This window comes from Passer domesticus, chromosome 27, assembly GCF_036417665.1.
Source record: "Passer domesticus isolate bPasDom1 chromosome 27, bPasDom1.hap1, whole genome shotgun sequence".
Taxonomy (NCBI): Eukaryota; Metazoa; Chordata; class Aves; order Passeriformes; family Passeridae; genus Passer; species Passer domesticus.
This window is the reverse complement of record NC_087500.1, coordinates 3,622,536-3,637,328: the sequence shown is the minus strand read 5'-3', so window position 1 is coordinate 3,637,328 and position 14,793 is coordinate 3,622,536. Positions and strand designations below refer to the sequence as shown.

General features: G+C 58.0%; 2 protein-coding genes across 2 annotated transcripts; one reads left to right on the top strand and one right to left on the bottom strand.

Annotated features, from left to right (window-relative positions):
- Window positions 1-1,310: 1,310 nt before the first annotated feature.
- Window positions 1,311-4,763, bottom strand: P3H4 (prolyl 3-hydroxylase family member 4 (inactive)). Its single transcript, XM_064399685.1, has 8 exons — window positions 4,211-4,763; window positions 2,626-2,775; window positions 2,341-2,512; window positions 2,142-2,270; window positions 1,888-2,033; window positions 1,716-1,802; window positions 1,443-1,584; window positions 1,311-1,352 (listed from the first exon to the last, which is right to left on the bottom strand). The coding sequence occupies exons 1-8, from the start codon at window positions 4,694-4,696 to the stop codon at window positions 1,342-1,344; spliced, it is 1,323 nt and encodes a 440-aa protein (XP_064255755.1). The 5' UTR covers window positions 4,697-4,763; the 3' UTR covers window positions 1,311-1,341.
- A 1,230-nt stretch (window positions 4,764-5,993) lies between these two features.
- On the top strand, window positions 5,994-14,549 carry FKBP10 (FKBP prolyl isomerase 10). Its single transcript, XM_064400176.1, has 10 exons — window positions 5,994-6,292; window positions 7,661-7,806; window positions 8,395-8,584; window positions 9,210-9,355; window positions 9,461-9,650; window positions 10,219-10,364; window positions 11,022-11,211; window positions 11,939-12,081; window positions 12,209-12,372; window positions 13,507-14,549. The coding sequence occupies exons 1-10, from the start codon at window positions 6,072-6,074 to the stop codon at window positions 13,690-13,692; spliced, it is 1,722 nt and encodes a 573-aa protein (XP_064256246.1). The 5' UTR covers window positions 5,994-6,071; the 3' UTR covers window positions 13,693-14,549.
- The last annotated feature ends 244 nt before the right edge of the window (window positions 14,550-14,793 follow it).

Below are 14,793 nucleotides of genomic sequence, written 5' to 3'. Positions count from 1 at the left end.
GTGCTGGCAGCCTCTTGCCACCCTCTTCCTTCCATTCCCATCCCTTCCCTCCCCCGGGGCCAACGCTGTGATTCAGCCTCTCAGTTTCAGTCCTCGCAGCCAATTTCCAGGCGAGCAGGGCAGGGAGGAGTGGTCGGGCACACACTGCCCGGGACTGGCACAGGTTTGTCAGCACCACCAGAGACCCCCAAAACGCCCCGATGCAGGCAGGAGGTCACCCCACCCTGCCACCCCCATCTTGGTGCAGCTGCACCCTCCAGTCCAGGAGCAGGGTGATGCATCCCCAGGGAGCAGTGTCACAGCACTGCACCCCAAAACAGTGACGTCACCCCAAAACAGCTCATGGACATCACACCCCAAAGACCCTTATGGGGTAGGACACGCTGCCCTCCAGCCCCCTGCAGCTCCCCTCAGCCTCACCTGACAGTCAATGGGGGGTCAGGGATCCCATTTGGGGTCCCCCTCAGGAACCCAGAGCCTCACAGGAGCCTGGCTGCTCTCATGGGTCCCCAGCCCCACGAGTTCCCCCATCTGTGGGGACATCCAGGCCTGAACTCACCCCTTCCCCTCTCCTGCCCTGAGCTCCTGGATCCTGTGGTGGCAGCACATGGAAGGTGGAGGCAGCCACGAAAAGACCAGTCTGGATTTTATTAAAAGTTCAGCACCAGTAAATATATAAAAAGAGCAACTGTGCAAGAGGGGAAATCTTAAATTAATGGAGCTTAAGGCTAAGAGAGGGCTGGTGTGGCAAAATTTCAAGGCACGGGCAGGGCACAGGTGCCACAGCCTCACCAGGCTGCAGCCCTGTGGTGACATGGGGACATGGCACACCAGGGCCCCTGTAGCACCAGGATGGGCAGTCCAAGGGGAACTGGGCTATGGGAGCTGGCAGAACAGGAGCAGGAGCTCAGGGAGCCCCAGGAAGGGGCAGGACCAGCTCCAGCAGCATTGTGCATTGCTCCCTACTTTGCCCTAAGCCCCTCAAGACAAGATAGGGTCGATGCTGGTGCATCATCCACAGATCCTGGGGAGCAGCTGAGGACACAGAAATCCCCAGTGCTGTGGGGCATCACTGCTGGGGGCACTGGGGACAGGGGTGGCCCAGGCTCCTGGGCAAGCAGGGATGTTCAGGGCTGCTGGTGTTCCACGGATGGGAACTGGGCTGTGCCAGCAGACATCCAGGTGCCAAAGGCAGCCCTGCTGCAGGATGCCAGGCAGGACTGGCCCCTCCCCATGAGTCTGAGTTTCTGCCGGTGGCTGGGAGGAGCCCGAAGCCCGATGTCCCCAAGATGGCATCACAGAGCCACCACCATCCAGCTGGCTCCCCCTTCACCTGGCTCATCATAGGATCTCTGCAAACAAGAAGAGTTTGGTGGCACCAGGGGTGCTGGCAGCAGACCCCCCCACCCTACAGCACAGCCCCCAGCCCTGGTATCAGGAACCTTGGTCGTCTTTGTCTCCTTTGGTCTTGGGTTCCTGCCACCACTCTGAGAAGAAGCCTTCCTCGTAGTCACCCTCACCCTCGAACTCGCCATCGGAGGGCAGGTCCTGCTCCTGCAGCCCCTCAGCACCATCCACCTCCATCTGCAGCACACAAGGGCAGGAGGAGGCTCGGCAGCCTCACCTGCACCCTCTGCTCCAGGGGGGCTGACCCCCCACCTGAGGAATCACCCCCAGCACCCCCAAAAGCACCAGGTGCGCCCCGCATCAGCTACCTCATCATCATCATCCTGCAGGTACTGCCGGGCGAACTCCAGCATCTTCTTCTGGGCGGCCGTCTGGTTGTGGTACCTCACGGCTTCCTGGGCACGGCGGGGGACAGGGGCTGGGGTCAGCCCCTCCCCGGGCAGCGCGGGGCCCAGGATGGGGGGGCTGGGGGGTCCTCACCGGCCGTGGCTCGAAGTCCTCCTCGCGCAGGCGCCAGCGCTCGCGGTGGAAGCGGTAATAGACCAGGTTCTGCTGCATCACGGAGTCGCCCGGGTCGAAGAGCATGTAGCTGGAGACGCTGCGCACCGCGTCCTGCACCTCGTTCACTGCGGGGAGCAGCGCCAGCTGACCCGGGGGGGACACCCCTCGCAGCACCCACAGCACCCCGGGGCGCCCCAGGGTGCACAGAGCCCCCCGCTCGCAGCGGCACTCACGCTTGTAGTAAGCGAACTGCAGGTAGTGGTACATGGTGGCCACGAATTTCTCCACGAAGTAGCCGCCCACGTTGGGGGTGAGCTCGCTCTCGCAGTCCACCTTGCACTGCAGGACGCTCACAAAGTGGTCTGTGGGGAGACGTCGGGTGTTGCAGCCCCATCACCGCCCCAAACCTGCCGTCCCCCAGCCCCGCGGTACCTGCGATGGCAGGGTAGAAGTCCTTGAACTCCTGGAGCTCGTAGGCGCCCTCGCAGCCGGCCAGACAATCCTCGTAGGCCTTGTAGTACTCGGCCAGAGCCTGCTCCATGTCGGCTGCGCTGCTCCGGAAATCGCCGCTGTTGTACAGCTTCACTGACCGCACGAATATCGGCTGCGAGGAGCACTGCTCGTGAGGGACAGCTGCTTCCCTCGGGCTTTGGGAGCCCAGGTGGGCTTCCAGCCCTGGGGAGCCCCTCTCCTGCCCCAGCCCCGTCCCCTCCTTACCTCAAAGGGCTGAGCTTCCAGGTCGACCAGGTATTCATCCACGTCCAGCATCGTCCTGTAGTAGTTGAGGTACCTCAAGGTCATCTCGTGCTTGGGGTTTTTCTGCAGGAAGGTGTGGGCAGCAGACACGGCTTTCTTGATCTTGTTTGACTGTGGAGGGAGGAGGAGGCGGTGCAGAGACCTGCTGCAGGGCAGCCTGAACCCACACTGCAGCCAAGGGGGGCTCAGCACCCAGCCAGACCCCTGGGCTGCAGGAGAGAGGGGGATCCTTGTGGGGAGCAGCCCTGAACCCACACTGCAGCCAAGGGGGGCTCAGCACCCAGCCAGGCCCCTGGGCTGCAGGACAGAGGGGTGATCCTTGTGGCGAACAGCCCTGAACCCACACTGCACAATCATCCACTGGCAGTGATGAACAGACAGGATCTGGGAACGTGGACACTGCAGGTAACTCCAGCCCCATCAACCATGATGGGCACAGGGACAGCTCAGCCTCTCATGGGCCCCCACATCCAGCCAGGAGTGATCCACGTGGTGTGAGGGGATCCGTGTGGTGTGAGGGGATCCATGTGGTGTGAGGTAGATCCACGTGGTGTGAGGGGACCCACGTGGTGTGGGTTTGACCCACACATCTGCCCTTCTCCAGCACTGCCATCAGACCTGGCTGCTGCCCCTGCTGCTTTATGGGCTCTCGGGTTGCAGCTTCAGGGGAGTGAGCAGGGAGGGAGGGAGGGTGATTTGACCCATCCATGAAATGGGTTTGGGCCAAAGCAGCAAGAGGAAAAGGCATTAAGGATAAAGCCAGGCAGTCCCTTGCCACTGCCAGGTGAGTGGGGCTGCAGTGCTGAGTGCTAAAACAGCACCCACAGTGGCAGGTGGCCAGGGACCAGACCCTGACCAGAGCACTGTCCCCTGCCAGAGGCACTCTGGCCAACACACGGCATCCCCCTTATGAAACCTCCCTCCACAAAACCTCCCTCCACGTCTGCACTGTGAAGCTGAGCAACTCCCTCTTTCTTATGGAGCATCCAGACACGTGTCCCACCACAACCACAGAGGCACTGGGCCCTCCAGCTCAGGCCCCTCAAGCTGGGGCAGCCCCTGTGTGCTCTCTGCTTCCCAGGGAGACTTTGGGGCACCAGGACAACACAAGGTGGGGTAGAAGGACGTGACCACAGGGGCCCCCTGGTTGTCCTGCCTGATGTGTCCCAGATGATGCTGACGTGCCTCGGCTCGGGGGCAGCATGGAGGAGCTGGAGGGGGCTGCCAGATGGGGAGGGAAGGAAAGGGGAAGCACCTGAGAGCAGGGTGCAGGATGGAGGGGAGCAGGGTTCAGGGGGTGCAGAGATAGACGGGAGTGGGGTTCAGGGTGGGCAGATGAGAGGGTGCAATGTAGGAGGGGGGCACAGGATGGGGATGCAGAACGGGGGTGTCAAAGAGGAGGTACAGGATGGTAAACTCACAGGATGAGTGACACAGGAAGAGACCCGGGAAGGGGTGTGCCCAACCAGCATGGAGGAGAAAGATCAGTGGTGCAGGACAGAGCAGCAGGACCCCCCCAACCCCTGCCATTTGCCCCCCCGCTCACCTTGAAGAGCGCGTAGTGCAGGTACTGGTAGGGCTGGCGGCGCTGGAAGTCGCGCAGGGTCTGCGCCGGCGGGTAGCGCAGCTGGAACACGGGCAGCTCCCGCTTGCAGGCGCGCAGGCAGCCGGCGCGGAGCAGCAGCCGCCCGAAGAGCCGCATCTCCCGCTCCCACTCCCCCGCGGGGTCCCGCTGCCCCGCGGGGGGCTCCCCGGGGGGCTCCCCGGCGCAGCGGCGGTGGCAGTGCGCCTCGCTGTCCCGCAGCAGCCTGTGCAGCCGCAGGCTGGCCTCCAGCCCCTGGGCGCTCTCCGCCCATTGCGCGTCCGCGTACTGCTCCAGCGCCCGCTCGTAGGCGCTCTGCAGCGGCTCCAGCGCGGCCGCGGGGAACCCGCGCACGCTGTACTGCTCGTACTGCGCCGCGCAGCGCCCCGCCGCCAGCACGGCCAGCAGCACCGCCGGCAGCGCTACCGGCACCGGCACCGCGCCGCCCATCCCCGCTGCCGCGCAATGGCCGCGCACCGCCCCGCGCAGCACCCGCGCAGCGCCCGCGCACTGTCCGCGCACCGTCCGCGCACCGTCCGCGCAGCGCTCCGCGGCGGGCCCCGCGCAGGGGGCGGGCTGCGGGGTGGGCGGTGCGGGGCGGGCCCGCGGGGGCTTAGTGCGGCTCCGCCGGCCCCGCGGGGGATGCGCGCCGCGGAGCGCGATGCCGCAGCAGCGCCGGAGGTGTCCCCGGCGCTGGCCGGGGCCCAGCCCGAGGCCACACGCTCTGTGCCGTGCCAGATCCCGGCCCCAGGCTGGCCCGTGCCAGGCCTCGGCACGGCCGCAGTGGCCCCGGCCCAAACCCAGGGCTTTGTCGCTGGCCGGACGGTGGCACCGGGGGTGTCACAGCGCGGGGCAGGAGCCAGGGCGCTGCTGAGGTTTCCAGAGGCTGCTGGCTGTGGTGCCACCAGCCCGTCAGTGAGGGGGACACTGAAGGTGCTCAGCCGGGTTTGGGGGCTCAGCTGGGGCAGCTGGCGGAGCTTTGCTGGAGCTGGTGCTCTCACTGGTAACACTGAGCCTCAGAGGAGCTGGGCTGGGATTTGGGTTCACGGCCCGTTTTATTTCCCACCTAGAGCTCACCAAAGGCTCTTGCACAGGACCTGCTTCTTGCCGATGGATTTGGGGGAGCAGGGATGTGTGAGCAACACCTCCTGAGTGTTTGAGGCCGTGTTTGTCTGGGAAGGACTGCTGGGAGAATGTCACATTTTACATCAGTAAAGGCTCTGCCAGCAGCAGACTCGTTATTAAAACACTCAATTCCTTTTATTTACTCTCCCGAGCTGCTGGGACTGAGCAGCAGCAATGAGCTGGCAGGGGCAGAAGAGGAAGAAGAGGAGGAGGAGGAGGAGGCACAGCAGCGCTAGGACCTGGGGCCGGGCAGGGCCGGGCTGGGCTGGGCTTGCAGCCGTCAGCTTTTCCTTCGGAGGAGGAATTGCCCAATAAAAAAAAAAAAAAAAAGAAAGAAAGAAAAAAAAAATAAAAAAGAGAGAGTAAATAATGAGAAAAGAAAAAGAGAAAAAAGAGGAGGGGGAAAGGGGAAAGAAAATAAATAAATAAAGGAGGGAAACAAACTAAGAGGAGAAACAAAAGAGAGAAAGAGAGGAAAAGAATAAAAGGAATAACTCCCCCGCCCGGAGCGCTCTCTGCCAGCTCCGCGCCGCGGGGGGAGCGCGGGGGGCCCGGACACGTCTGCAGAAATTCCGAGAGGGCCGGGCTGGGCGGGCGGAGGGGAAGGCACGGGACAGAGAAGGCAAGGGGCAGGAAAGGGGCGTCCTGAACCCCCCGCCCTCCTCCTTCCCCGGCCGGGCCCTTCCGCCGCCTCAGCGCCATGGCCATGGCCCCGGGCAGCCGCTGCTGCCTCCTCCTCCTCCTCCTCCTCCTCCTGGGCGTCTTGGGGGCCCCGGCGCTGGGCGACCCCGGCCCTTTGGAAGACGTGGTGATAGACAGATACTATATTCCCAAAATCTGCCTGCGGGAGGCGCAGATGGGGGATTTCATTCGCTACCACTACAATGGGACCTTTAAAGATGGCAAAAAGTTTGACTCCAGGTATCGCCCGCGGCTCCGTGGCGGCTGCATGCGGGGGGCAGCTGCGGCGGGACCCTGCATGCCTCCCCCAGCCCCCCGCCCGCATGCCGGGGCAGGGGACCCCGCACGCCTCCCCCAGCCGGAGACAACGCCCAGAGCCCCGGGCTGTGAACCGAGAGGGGTTTTGGTGGGTGCTGGGGTAACGCAGGAGCCTGTACTTGTGTCAGGCTGAAGCGAACCCCCAGCCCAGGCTGCGGCCCCCCAGCTCAGGTTGCAGCCCCCCAGCCCAGGCTGCAGCCCCCCAGCCCGGGCTGCAGCCCCCAGCCCAGGTTGCAGCCCCCCAGCCCAGGCTGCAGCCCCCCAGCCCAGGTTGCAGCCCCCCAGCCCAGGCTGCAGCCCCCCAGCCCAGGTTTCAGCCCCCCAGCCCAGGCTGCAGCCCCCCAGCCCGGGCTGCCCCACAGAAGCTCCCAGCCCTTCGGGGGGCTGCACCCCTGCAGCTGCACAGGGCTGGGGGATAACCTGTCCAGGGCACAAAGCAGGATTTGGCCCTCACTGGCACGCTGTGCACGCAGGAACACGTATGTGCATGTGCTGCACAGGCAGGAAAATGCTTGGAGCACTTTGAGACGTGGCAGCAGCGAAACCCTTCATTATACCAGAGGCTCGGCTCTGCTGGCCTCAGAGTTCCTTGGCCCCTGCATCATCCCTGCTCTGCTCGTGCTGGCTGGGAATCAGGGCTGGGGCAGCCCCTGGTCTGCAGCACCATGTGCAGGAAGGAGCACTGGGGACACAGGAATAACTGGAGCCACGTAGCAATCAGAATTTCCCAGGCAGGTGTTGTTTTGTAGCTCTGGAAAGCAAAGAGGTTCACAGTTTGATGTGTCTTGTCTTTCTTGTGAGCATTAATGGGGGAGAAAGTAACTGCAGTGGGAGCCTGGGGACACTGCTAAAAGAATTCTCTGTCAGGAGGACATCTGCTGCCCCAGCAGTTCCTTGGAGTATTTTAAGGTTTAAAAATAAAAACAAATTTTCAGTTTAAAAACGAGGCTGGGATGTCATCTTTCCCCATCACTGTGCAAAGCTCCAACGTGCCATGTACAAAATGATTTGGAAGCAGCAGGAAACCCCAGAGCTGCCATCCTCCAGCCCAGCCCAGCGGGTGAGATCTGGGCAGGGTGTGGATGGCTTCTGGGGGTGCATGGTGAGGCTGAAACCCTGACCAGTGCCCCAGCAGCATGGCATTGAGCCCACTGGGCTCCACATTTTCAATGGGCTCTGCCTGCAGCGCAGGGCTGTGGTGGGAGACCCGCACACTGCCCCACCAGCACGGGCAGCTTTGGGAGCTTCACCCTTTCCCTCAGCTCTGATGGCTCTGTCCCTTTGCCCCAGCTACGACCGAGGGGCCACGGTGGCCGGAGTGGTGGGCGTTGGGCGGCTGATCACGGGCATGGACCGGGGGCTGCAGGGCATGTGCGTCAACGAGCGGCGTCACCTCATCGTGCCACCCCACCTGGGCTACGGCAGCATCGGCGTGGGTAAGGGCCCCGGGGCTGCCCTTAGCAGGGACACGAGGGACTAGGCCCCTGTCCCTGAGGATTAGCAGGGGCCCAGTTTCTGGCAGCTTTAGTTTTGGAGAAATCCAGCAAAATTTGCAAATGTCTAGCTTGGGTGGCCAGAGTTGGCCGCAGGGGAGTGGCCGCAAACAGAGGCCATTTTCCAGGGGAAAAAGAAGTCACTTCCCTAGGGTCTGGGTATCAGATTAAATGTGGCATTTGGGGCTCTAAGGACTTGCAGGGGCCTAGTTTCTGGGAGCTTTAGTTTTGGAGAAATCCAGCAAAATTTGCTAATTTCTAGCTTGGCAGGCCACGGTCAGCCGGGGGAAGTGGCCACAAAGAGTGGCCCCTGCTCCAGTGCCCCTCTGGAAGATGTAGCCTAAGGGTGAGTGGTGCCGAAGTGGGACTTCCCTGGGATTGAGGGGTCCAGCCCCCAGCTGGACTGTGCTGGTTTCCCGTGGGTCTCCAGCAGAGGGTTCAGGAGAGGTTTCAGGGGGCAGAACCCACGGCTGGCCTGGGCTCAGTGCTGGTCCAGCTTAAGGAGCTCTGTCCTTGCTGCTGCCCCTTTAGCGGGGCTGATCCCCCCAGATGCCACCCTGTACTTCGATGTCGTCATGCTGGACATCTGGAACAAGAACGACAAGCTGCAGATCACCACCCTGTCCAGACCTGAGCGCTGCAACCGCACGGTGGAGAACTCGGACTTCGTGCGCTACCACTACAACGGCACCCTGCTGGATGGGACCCCCTTCGACTCCAGGTACGGACCCCCGGGAGGCACCCTGGCACCTGTGGGGCTGGGATGGACCCTCTGCCTCCACGCTGGGCCATTAGGGGTGGCTGGGACCCAGGGACACCAGCCTGGGCACACAGTCGGAGCAGCCTCACCCTGTACTCCATCCCTGCTCCCCAGCAGGGCTGGTGCAGCTCCATCACCCCCCAAACCAGCCTCTGGCACAGCCCTGCTCCCCAGCAGGGCTGGTGCAGCTCCATCACCCCCCAAACCAGCCTCTGGCACAGCTCTGCTCCCTGGCAGAGCTGGTGCAGCTCCCTGAGCCCCAAACCACCCTCAGGCACAGCCCTGCTCCCCAGCAGGGCTAGTGCAGCTCCATCACCCCCCAAACCACCCTCTGGCACAGCCCTGCTCCCTCTCCTCTCCCCAGCAGGGCTGGTGCAGCTCCATCACCCCCTAAACCAGTCTCTGTCATAGCCCTGCTCCCTCCTGCTCCCCAGCAGGACTGGTGCAGCTCCATGACCCCACAAACCAACCTCTGGCACAGCCCTGCTCCCTGGCAGGGCTGGTGCAGCTCTGTGACCCCCCAAACCAGCCCTGGGGCTGCTGCTGTGGCCCCAGAGCCATCCCCACCCTCATTCTCCACCACCAGCTACAGCAAGGGCAGCACCTATGACACCTACGTGGGCACTGGGTGGCTGATCAAGGGCATGGACCAGGGGCTGGTGGGGATGTGCGCTGGGGAGAAGAGGAGCATCATCATCCCCCCGTTCCTGGCCTATGGGGAGAAGGGCTACGGTGAGCATGGCAGCACCCCATCATCCCATCCATCCCCTTCCCTCCCTGCCCCGGGCTGAGCCCCCTTGAGGGATCCTCCTGGGGCTGACCCGTGTCCCCTCCCAGGGACGGTGATCCCGCCGCAGGCGTCGCTGGTGTTCAGCGTGCTGCTGGTGGATTTCCACAATCCCAAGGACGGCGTCTCCCTGGAGCACCTGGAGGTGCCGGAGTCCTGCCGGCGCCGGGCTGTCACCGGGGACTTTGTCCGCTACCACTACAACGGGACGCTCATGGATGGGACCCTCTTCGACTCCAGGTGGGGCAGGAGGGGGTAGCAGAGCCCCAGTGTCCTCTCCTGCAGGGACAGGCTGGAGGGGGGACAACGGGCATGAAATAGGGTAAAAAAAAATCCAGTATGAAATGGGGTAAAAAAACCCCAATATCTGTTTGTTGCAAGGAAAGGCTGGAGAGGGGACAACGGGCGTGAAATAGGGTAAAAAAATCCAATATCTGTTTGTTGCAAGGAAAGGCTGGAGACGGGACAATGGGCGTGAAATAGGGTAAAAAAAATCCAGTATGAAATAGGGTAAAAAACCCCAATATCTGTTTGTTGCAAGGAAAGGCTGGAGAGGGGACAACGGGTGTGAAATAGGGTAAAAAACCCCAATATCTGTTTGTTGCAAGGAAAGGCTGGAGAACGGGCATGAAATAGGGTAAAAAAAATCCAGTTTGAAATGGGGTAAAAAAACCCCAATATCTGTTTGTTGCATCTCCCGGAGCAGGGTTTGGTTCCTGGGGGAGCAGGAGAGGCTGGGTTTGGGGTGTAGGGGCGGGGGATTGATGGTGCTGGGGGATTGATGGTGCTGGGGGTTGTTTTGCTGCAGTTACTCCCGCAATCAGACCTACAACACCTACATTGGGAAGGGCTACATCATCCCTGGCATGGATCAGGGGCTGCAGGGGGTCTGCGTGGGAGAGCACCGGAGAGTGGTCATCCCCCCACACCTGGCCTATGGGGAGAATGGTGCAGGTATGTGGTGGTGTAGGGTCCCAGGATGAGGGAAGAGATGGATCTGACTCCGTAGTGTTAGAAGGCTGATTTATTATATTGTGATCTGTTATATATATACTTTATATTACATTACATTACATTATATTATATTATATTATATTATATTATATTATATTATATTATATTATATTATATTATATTATATTATATTTATGATATTATATTAATTATATTCTATTATAATGTTATTATATTCTATATAATATTATATTACATTATGATATTATACTATATTTATTATGTTATATATTATATTATATTATATTATATTATATTATATTATATTATATTAGTTATATTTATTATAAATAATGATATACTAAAACTATACTAAACAATAGAAAATGGATACATCAGAAGGCTAGAAAAGAATGAATAATAAAAACCCATGACCCCTCAGAATCCAACACAGCTGGCTTTGATTGGTCATTAAGTTAAAACAATTCACACGGAACCAATCAAACATTCACCTACCATATTCCAAAGCAGCAAAACAGGAGAAGGAGATCAGATAATTATTATTTGCATTTTCCTCTGAGGCATCTCAACTTCCCAGGAGAAGAAATCCTGGCGGGGGGACTTTTCAGAAAATCCCTCCTCGTCCTCCTCTTCCAGGAGACAAAATTCCGGGCTCAGCCGTGCTCATCTTTGATGTGCACATCATCGACTTCCACAACCCCGCGGACCCGGTGGAGATCGAGACCGTGTTCCGGCCCGAGGGCTGCAATGTCACCACGCGCCAGCGCGACTTCGTGCGCTACCACTACAACTGCTCCCTGCTGGATGGCACCCGCCTCTTCTCCTCGTGCGTGCCCCTCATCCCCGTCCTTCCCGGGGCCAGACCCCGCCTGGCACCGCGCAGCGCCGGCACCTGCGGCGGGAGGGCTCAGGGGGCACAGTGGGGTGGACCTGGCTGTGCCATGGAGGGTCTGGAAGTTCATGGCATAGGAGGGTGGAGGACGTGGAAGTTCATGGCATGGCAGGGTGGAGGGTCTGGAAGTTCATGGCATGCCAGGGTGGAGGGTCTGGAAGTTCATGGCATGCCAGGATGGAGGATGTGGAAGTTCATGGCATGCCAGGGTGGAGGATGTGGAAGTTCATGGCATAGGAGGGTGGAGGACGTGGAAGTTCATGGCATGCCAGGATGGAGGGTCTGGAAGTTCATGGCATGCCAGGGTGGAGGGTCTGGAAGTTCATGGCATGCCAGGATGGAGGGTCTGGAAGTTCATGGCATTGGAGGATGGAGGGTCTGGAAGTTCATGGCATGCCAGGGTGGAGGGTGTGGAAGTTCATGGCATAGGAGGATGGAGGGTCTGGAAGTTCATGGCATGCCAGGGTAGAGGGTCTGGAAGTTCATGGCATTGGAGGGTGGAAGTTCATGGCATGCCAGGGTGGAGGATGTGGAAGTTCATGGCATGCCAGGATGGAGGGTGTGGGATTCTGGGCCACGGTGGGATGGAAGGGTTGGGATTTCAGGGCTGAACGCCCAGTCCAGGGACTCTTCTCACCTGTTTCCCCTGTGCCTCCTGCAGCCATGACTACGAGAAGCCCCAGGAGGTGACTCTGGGGGCCAACAAGGTGATCGAGGGGTTGAACAGCGGCCTCCTGGACATGTGTGCAGGGGAGAGGCGCGTGCTCATCGTGCCCCCACACCTGGGCCACGGGGAGAGCGGAGGTAGGGGAGCAGCAGCTGAGGTGTGCAAGCAAACTGGGCTGGGCTCCCAAGCCCTGCCCGGGCTGTGGGGCTCAGGGTGCTGCCCTGCTCCCCGTGCTGCTGCAGCTCCCCTGTGCTGTGTTTCCAGCCCGGGGCGTGCCTGGCAGCGCCGTGCTCCGCTTCGAGGTGGAGCTGATCTCCATGGAGGAGGGCGTTCCTGAGGGTTACCTCTTCATCTGGCACGGGGAGCCACCAGCCAACCTGTACGAGCAGATGGACCTCAACAAGGACGGGGGGATCCCCGCTGAAGAGGTGAGTGGGTCCCGAATGGTGGGGGGCAGGAGGAAATGGGGGCACAGGGGACCCCAGCCTGGGCAGCAGCACTCGAAGGGCACTGCTGGCCCTGGGCACTTGGGAGGCTGCAGAGCTGTGCAGGAAGAACACCCCAGCCAAAGCATTGCTGCTGGGTGTGGTGTTTGTGAGGTGCTCCAGACAGGGGAGGAATTGAGAATCTGACATGACTCCATGTTCTTAGAAGGCTAATTTATTATATATCATATTATACTATACTATATTATATTATATTATATTATATTATATTATATTATATTATATTATATTATATTATATTATATTATATTATATTATATTATACTATATTATATTATATTATACTATATTATATTATATTATATATTATATTATATTATATTATATTATATTATATTATATTATATTATACTATATTATATTATATTATATTATATTATATTATATTATATTATATTATATTATATTATATTATACGATATTATATTATATTATATTATATTATATTATATTATATTATATTATATTATATTATATTATATCATATTATATTATATTATATTATATTATATTATATTATATTATATTATATTATATTATATTATATTATATTATATTATATTATATTATAGAATGGTATACTAAAACTATACTAAATGGTATATACTAAAACTATACTAAAGAATAAAGGATACAGACAGAAGGCTTAACAAAAATGGTCATGGAAAATCATGACTACTTCCAGAGTCCCAACACAGCTGGGCCAGGATTGGTCATTAAGGTAAAATAATTCACATGAAACCAATCAAAAAATGGTAATTGGTAAACAATCTTCATACCACATTCCAAAGCAGCAAAACCCAGGAGAAGCAATCAGATAATTATTGCTTTCATTTTTCTCTGAGGCTTCTCAGCTTCTTCCGGGAGAAGAAATCCTGGAGAAGGGATTTTTCAGAAAATATTTCTTCCAGGAGAAGAAATCCTGGAGAAGGGATTTTTCAGCAGGGTGTGGGCAGTGTCCCCGAGGGCAGCCCCTGTCCCTGCCTGTCCTTGGCAGGGGCTGTGGTCTCCCTGCCCTGCCTGTGCAGAGCCAAGCAGCTTCTGTTCCCTCTGCAGTTCTCCACGTTCATCAAGACGCAGGTGGCGGAGGGGAAGGGCCGCCTCATGCCCAGCTCTGACCCAGAGAAGGTCATTGCTGACATGTTCCAGAACCAGGACCGCAACCAGGACGGGCGGATCACACCCGAGGAGCTCAAGCTCAAGTCTGACGAGGACCAGGAGAAGATTCACGAGGAGCTCTGAGGAGCAGTCCCTGCTGTTCTGGAGACAGGACTCATCCTTGCCATGTCATGGCCTCTCCCCACCCCGGGGGTCTGCCCCTGCCCCTCCCCAGTCCTGCAGGGGCTGGGTTGTGATTTTCACCTCTTATTAACTGAGGGTATTTTGATGTGCTCTCCTGAGCAGGAAAACTCAGCCCCCAGCTAATAAATGCAGACAAGATGATGTCCCCTCCCTAAGCCCCTTTATCCTCCACCAGTGCCTGCAGGTCCAGCTCAGCCCCCTCACCCATCTGTGCTGCAGGCAGGATGTAGGGGGGATCCCCCTCACCTCCACCATTTTTTGTAGTTTAGGGTTGGGGATTGGGTTTTTTTTTATATATACACTTTAAATTCTTTAGAGAGAAGAAAGAGAAGGCTTTTGTCCCAGTCCCTGCTCTGCCCCTGCTGCCATCCTCCCCGGGACAAGAGGCTGGAGAGGGCTCAGGTTCCCAGGGTGAAACCCCAAACTCTGCAGGCACCTGCTGTTCCAAAAATCTGGCCCCCTGGAACTGTGGGACCTGGCAAACCCCCCATCAGCTGGGAGAAGGGAAACAGACCCTCATTCCAGCCCTCAGGGAGCAGCACTGTCCCCTTCACGCCCTCCCAGCCCCCAGTGATTGAGACAAATCAGACCTGTTTCATTTCAGTGCCTAAATGCAGCTCACAGTGCTCAGGTCCTGCTGGGACCAGCACAGCTCTGGCACCTGCCAGCTCCCAGAACCTCTGCAGTCTGTCCTGGCAGGGACAGAAGGAATGCAGGAGCACAGCAGTGCAGAGTGAACCCCTCAAACAGGGACTCTGCCTCGCACCAAATAAATAATTCCTCCAGGTTTCCAAGGATTTTGTGTTTGTTTGCTTTGCCATGAAACATTGCCAGGGGCACAGGGACCAGCTTCACCAGTGCCCAGGGGGATTCCAGGCTCCAACATCCACTGGCTCTGGCAGGAGAGACCAAAATTCCCACTTGGGATCCTCCACCAAAGCCAACAGGGCTTTAGTTCCAGCAGCCAGAGAGGGCTGGGGGCTCTGCTGGGATGGGGAGCAGAGGCAGCTGCCAGTGCCAGCCAGGGGAACAGAGCAGCTC

Bases quoted from the DNA above. Each gene is read 5' to 3' on its own strand.
- P3H4 (XM_064399685.1), bottom strand. From the start codon at position 4,696: ATGGGCGGCGCGGTGCCGGTGCCGGTAGCGCTGCCGGCGGTGCTGCTG. The intron at 2,271-2,340 runs GTACCGCGGGGC...GTCTCCCCACAG, and splicing joins CTTCTACCCTGCCATCGCAG to ACCACTTTGTGAGCGTCCTG. The intron at 2,034-2,141 runs GTGAGTGCCGCT...TGCTCCCCGCAG, and splicing joins GCAGTTCGCTTACTACAAGC to TGAACGAGGTGCAGGACGCG.
- FKBP10 (XM_064400176.1), top strand. From the start codon at position 6,072: ATGGCCATGGCCCCGGGCAGCCGCTGCTGCCTCCTCCTCCTCCTCCTC. The intron at 9,651-10,218 runs GTGGGGCAGGAG...GTTTTGCTGCAG, and splicing joins GGGACCCTCTTCGACTCCAG to TTACTCCCGCAATCAGACCT. The intron at 11,212-11,938 runs GTGCGTGCCCCT...TGCCTCCTGCAG, and splicing joins GGCACCCGCCTCTTCTCCTC to CCATGACTACGAGAAGCCCC.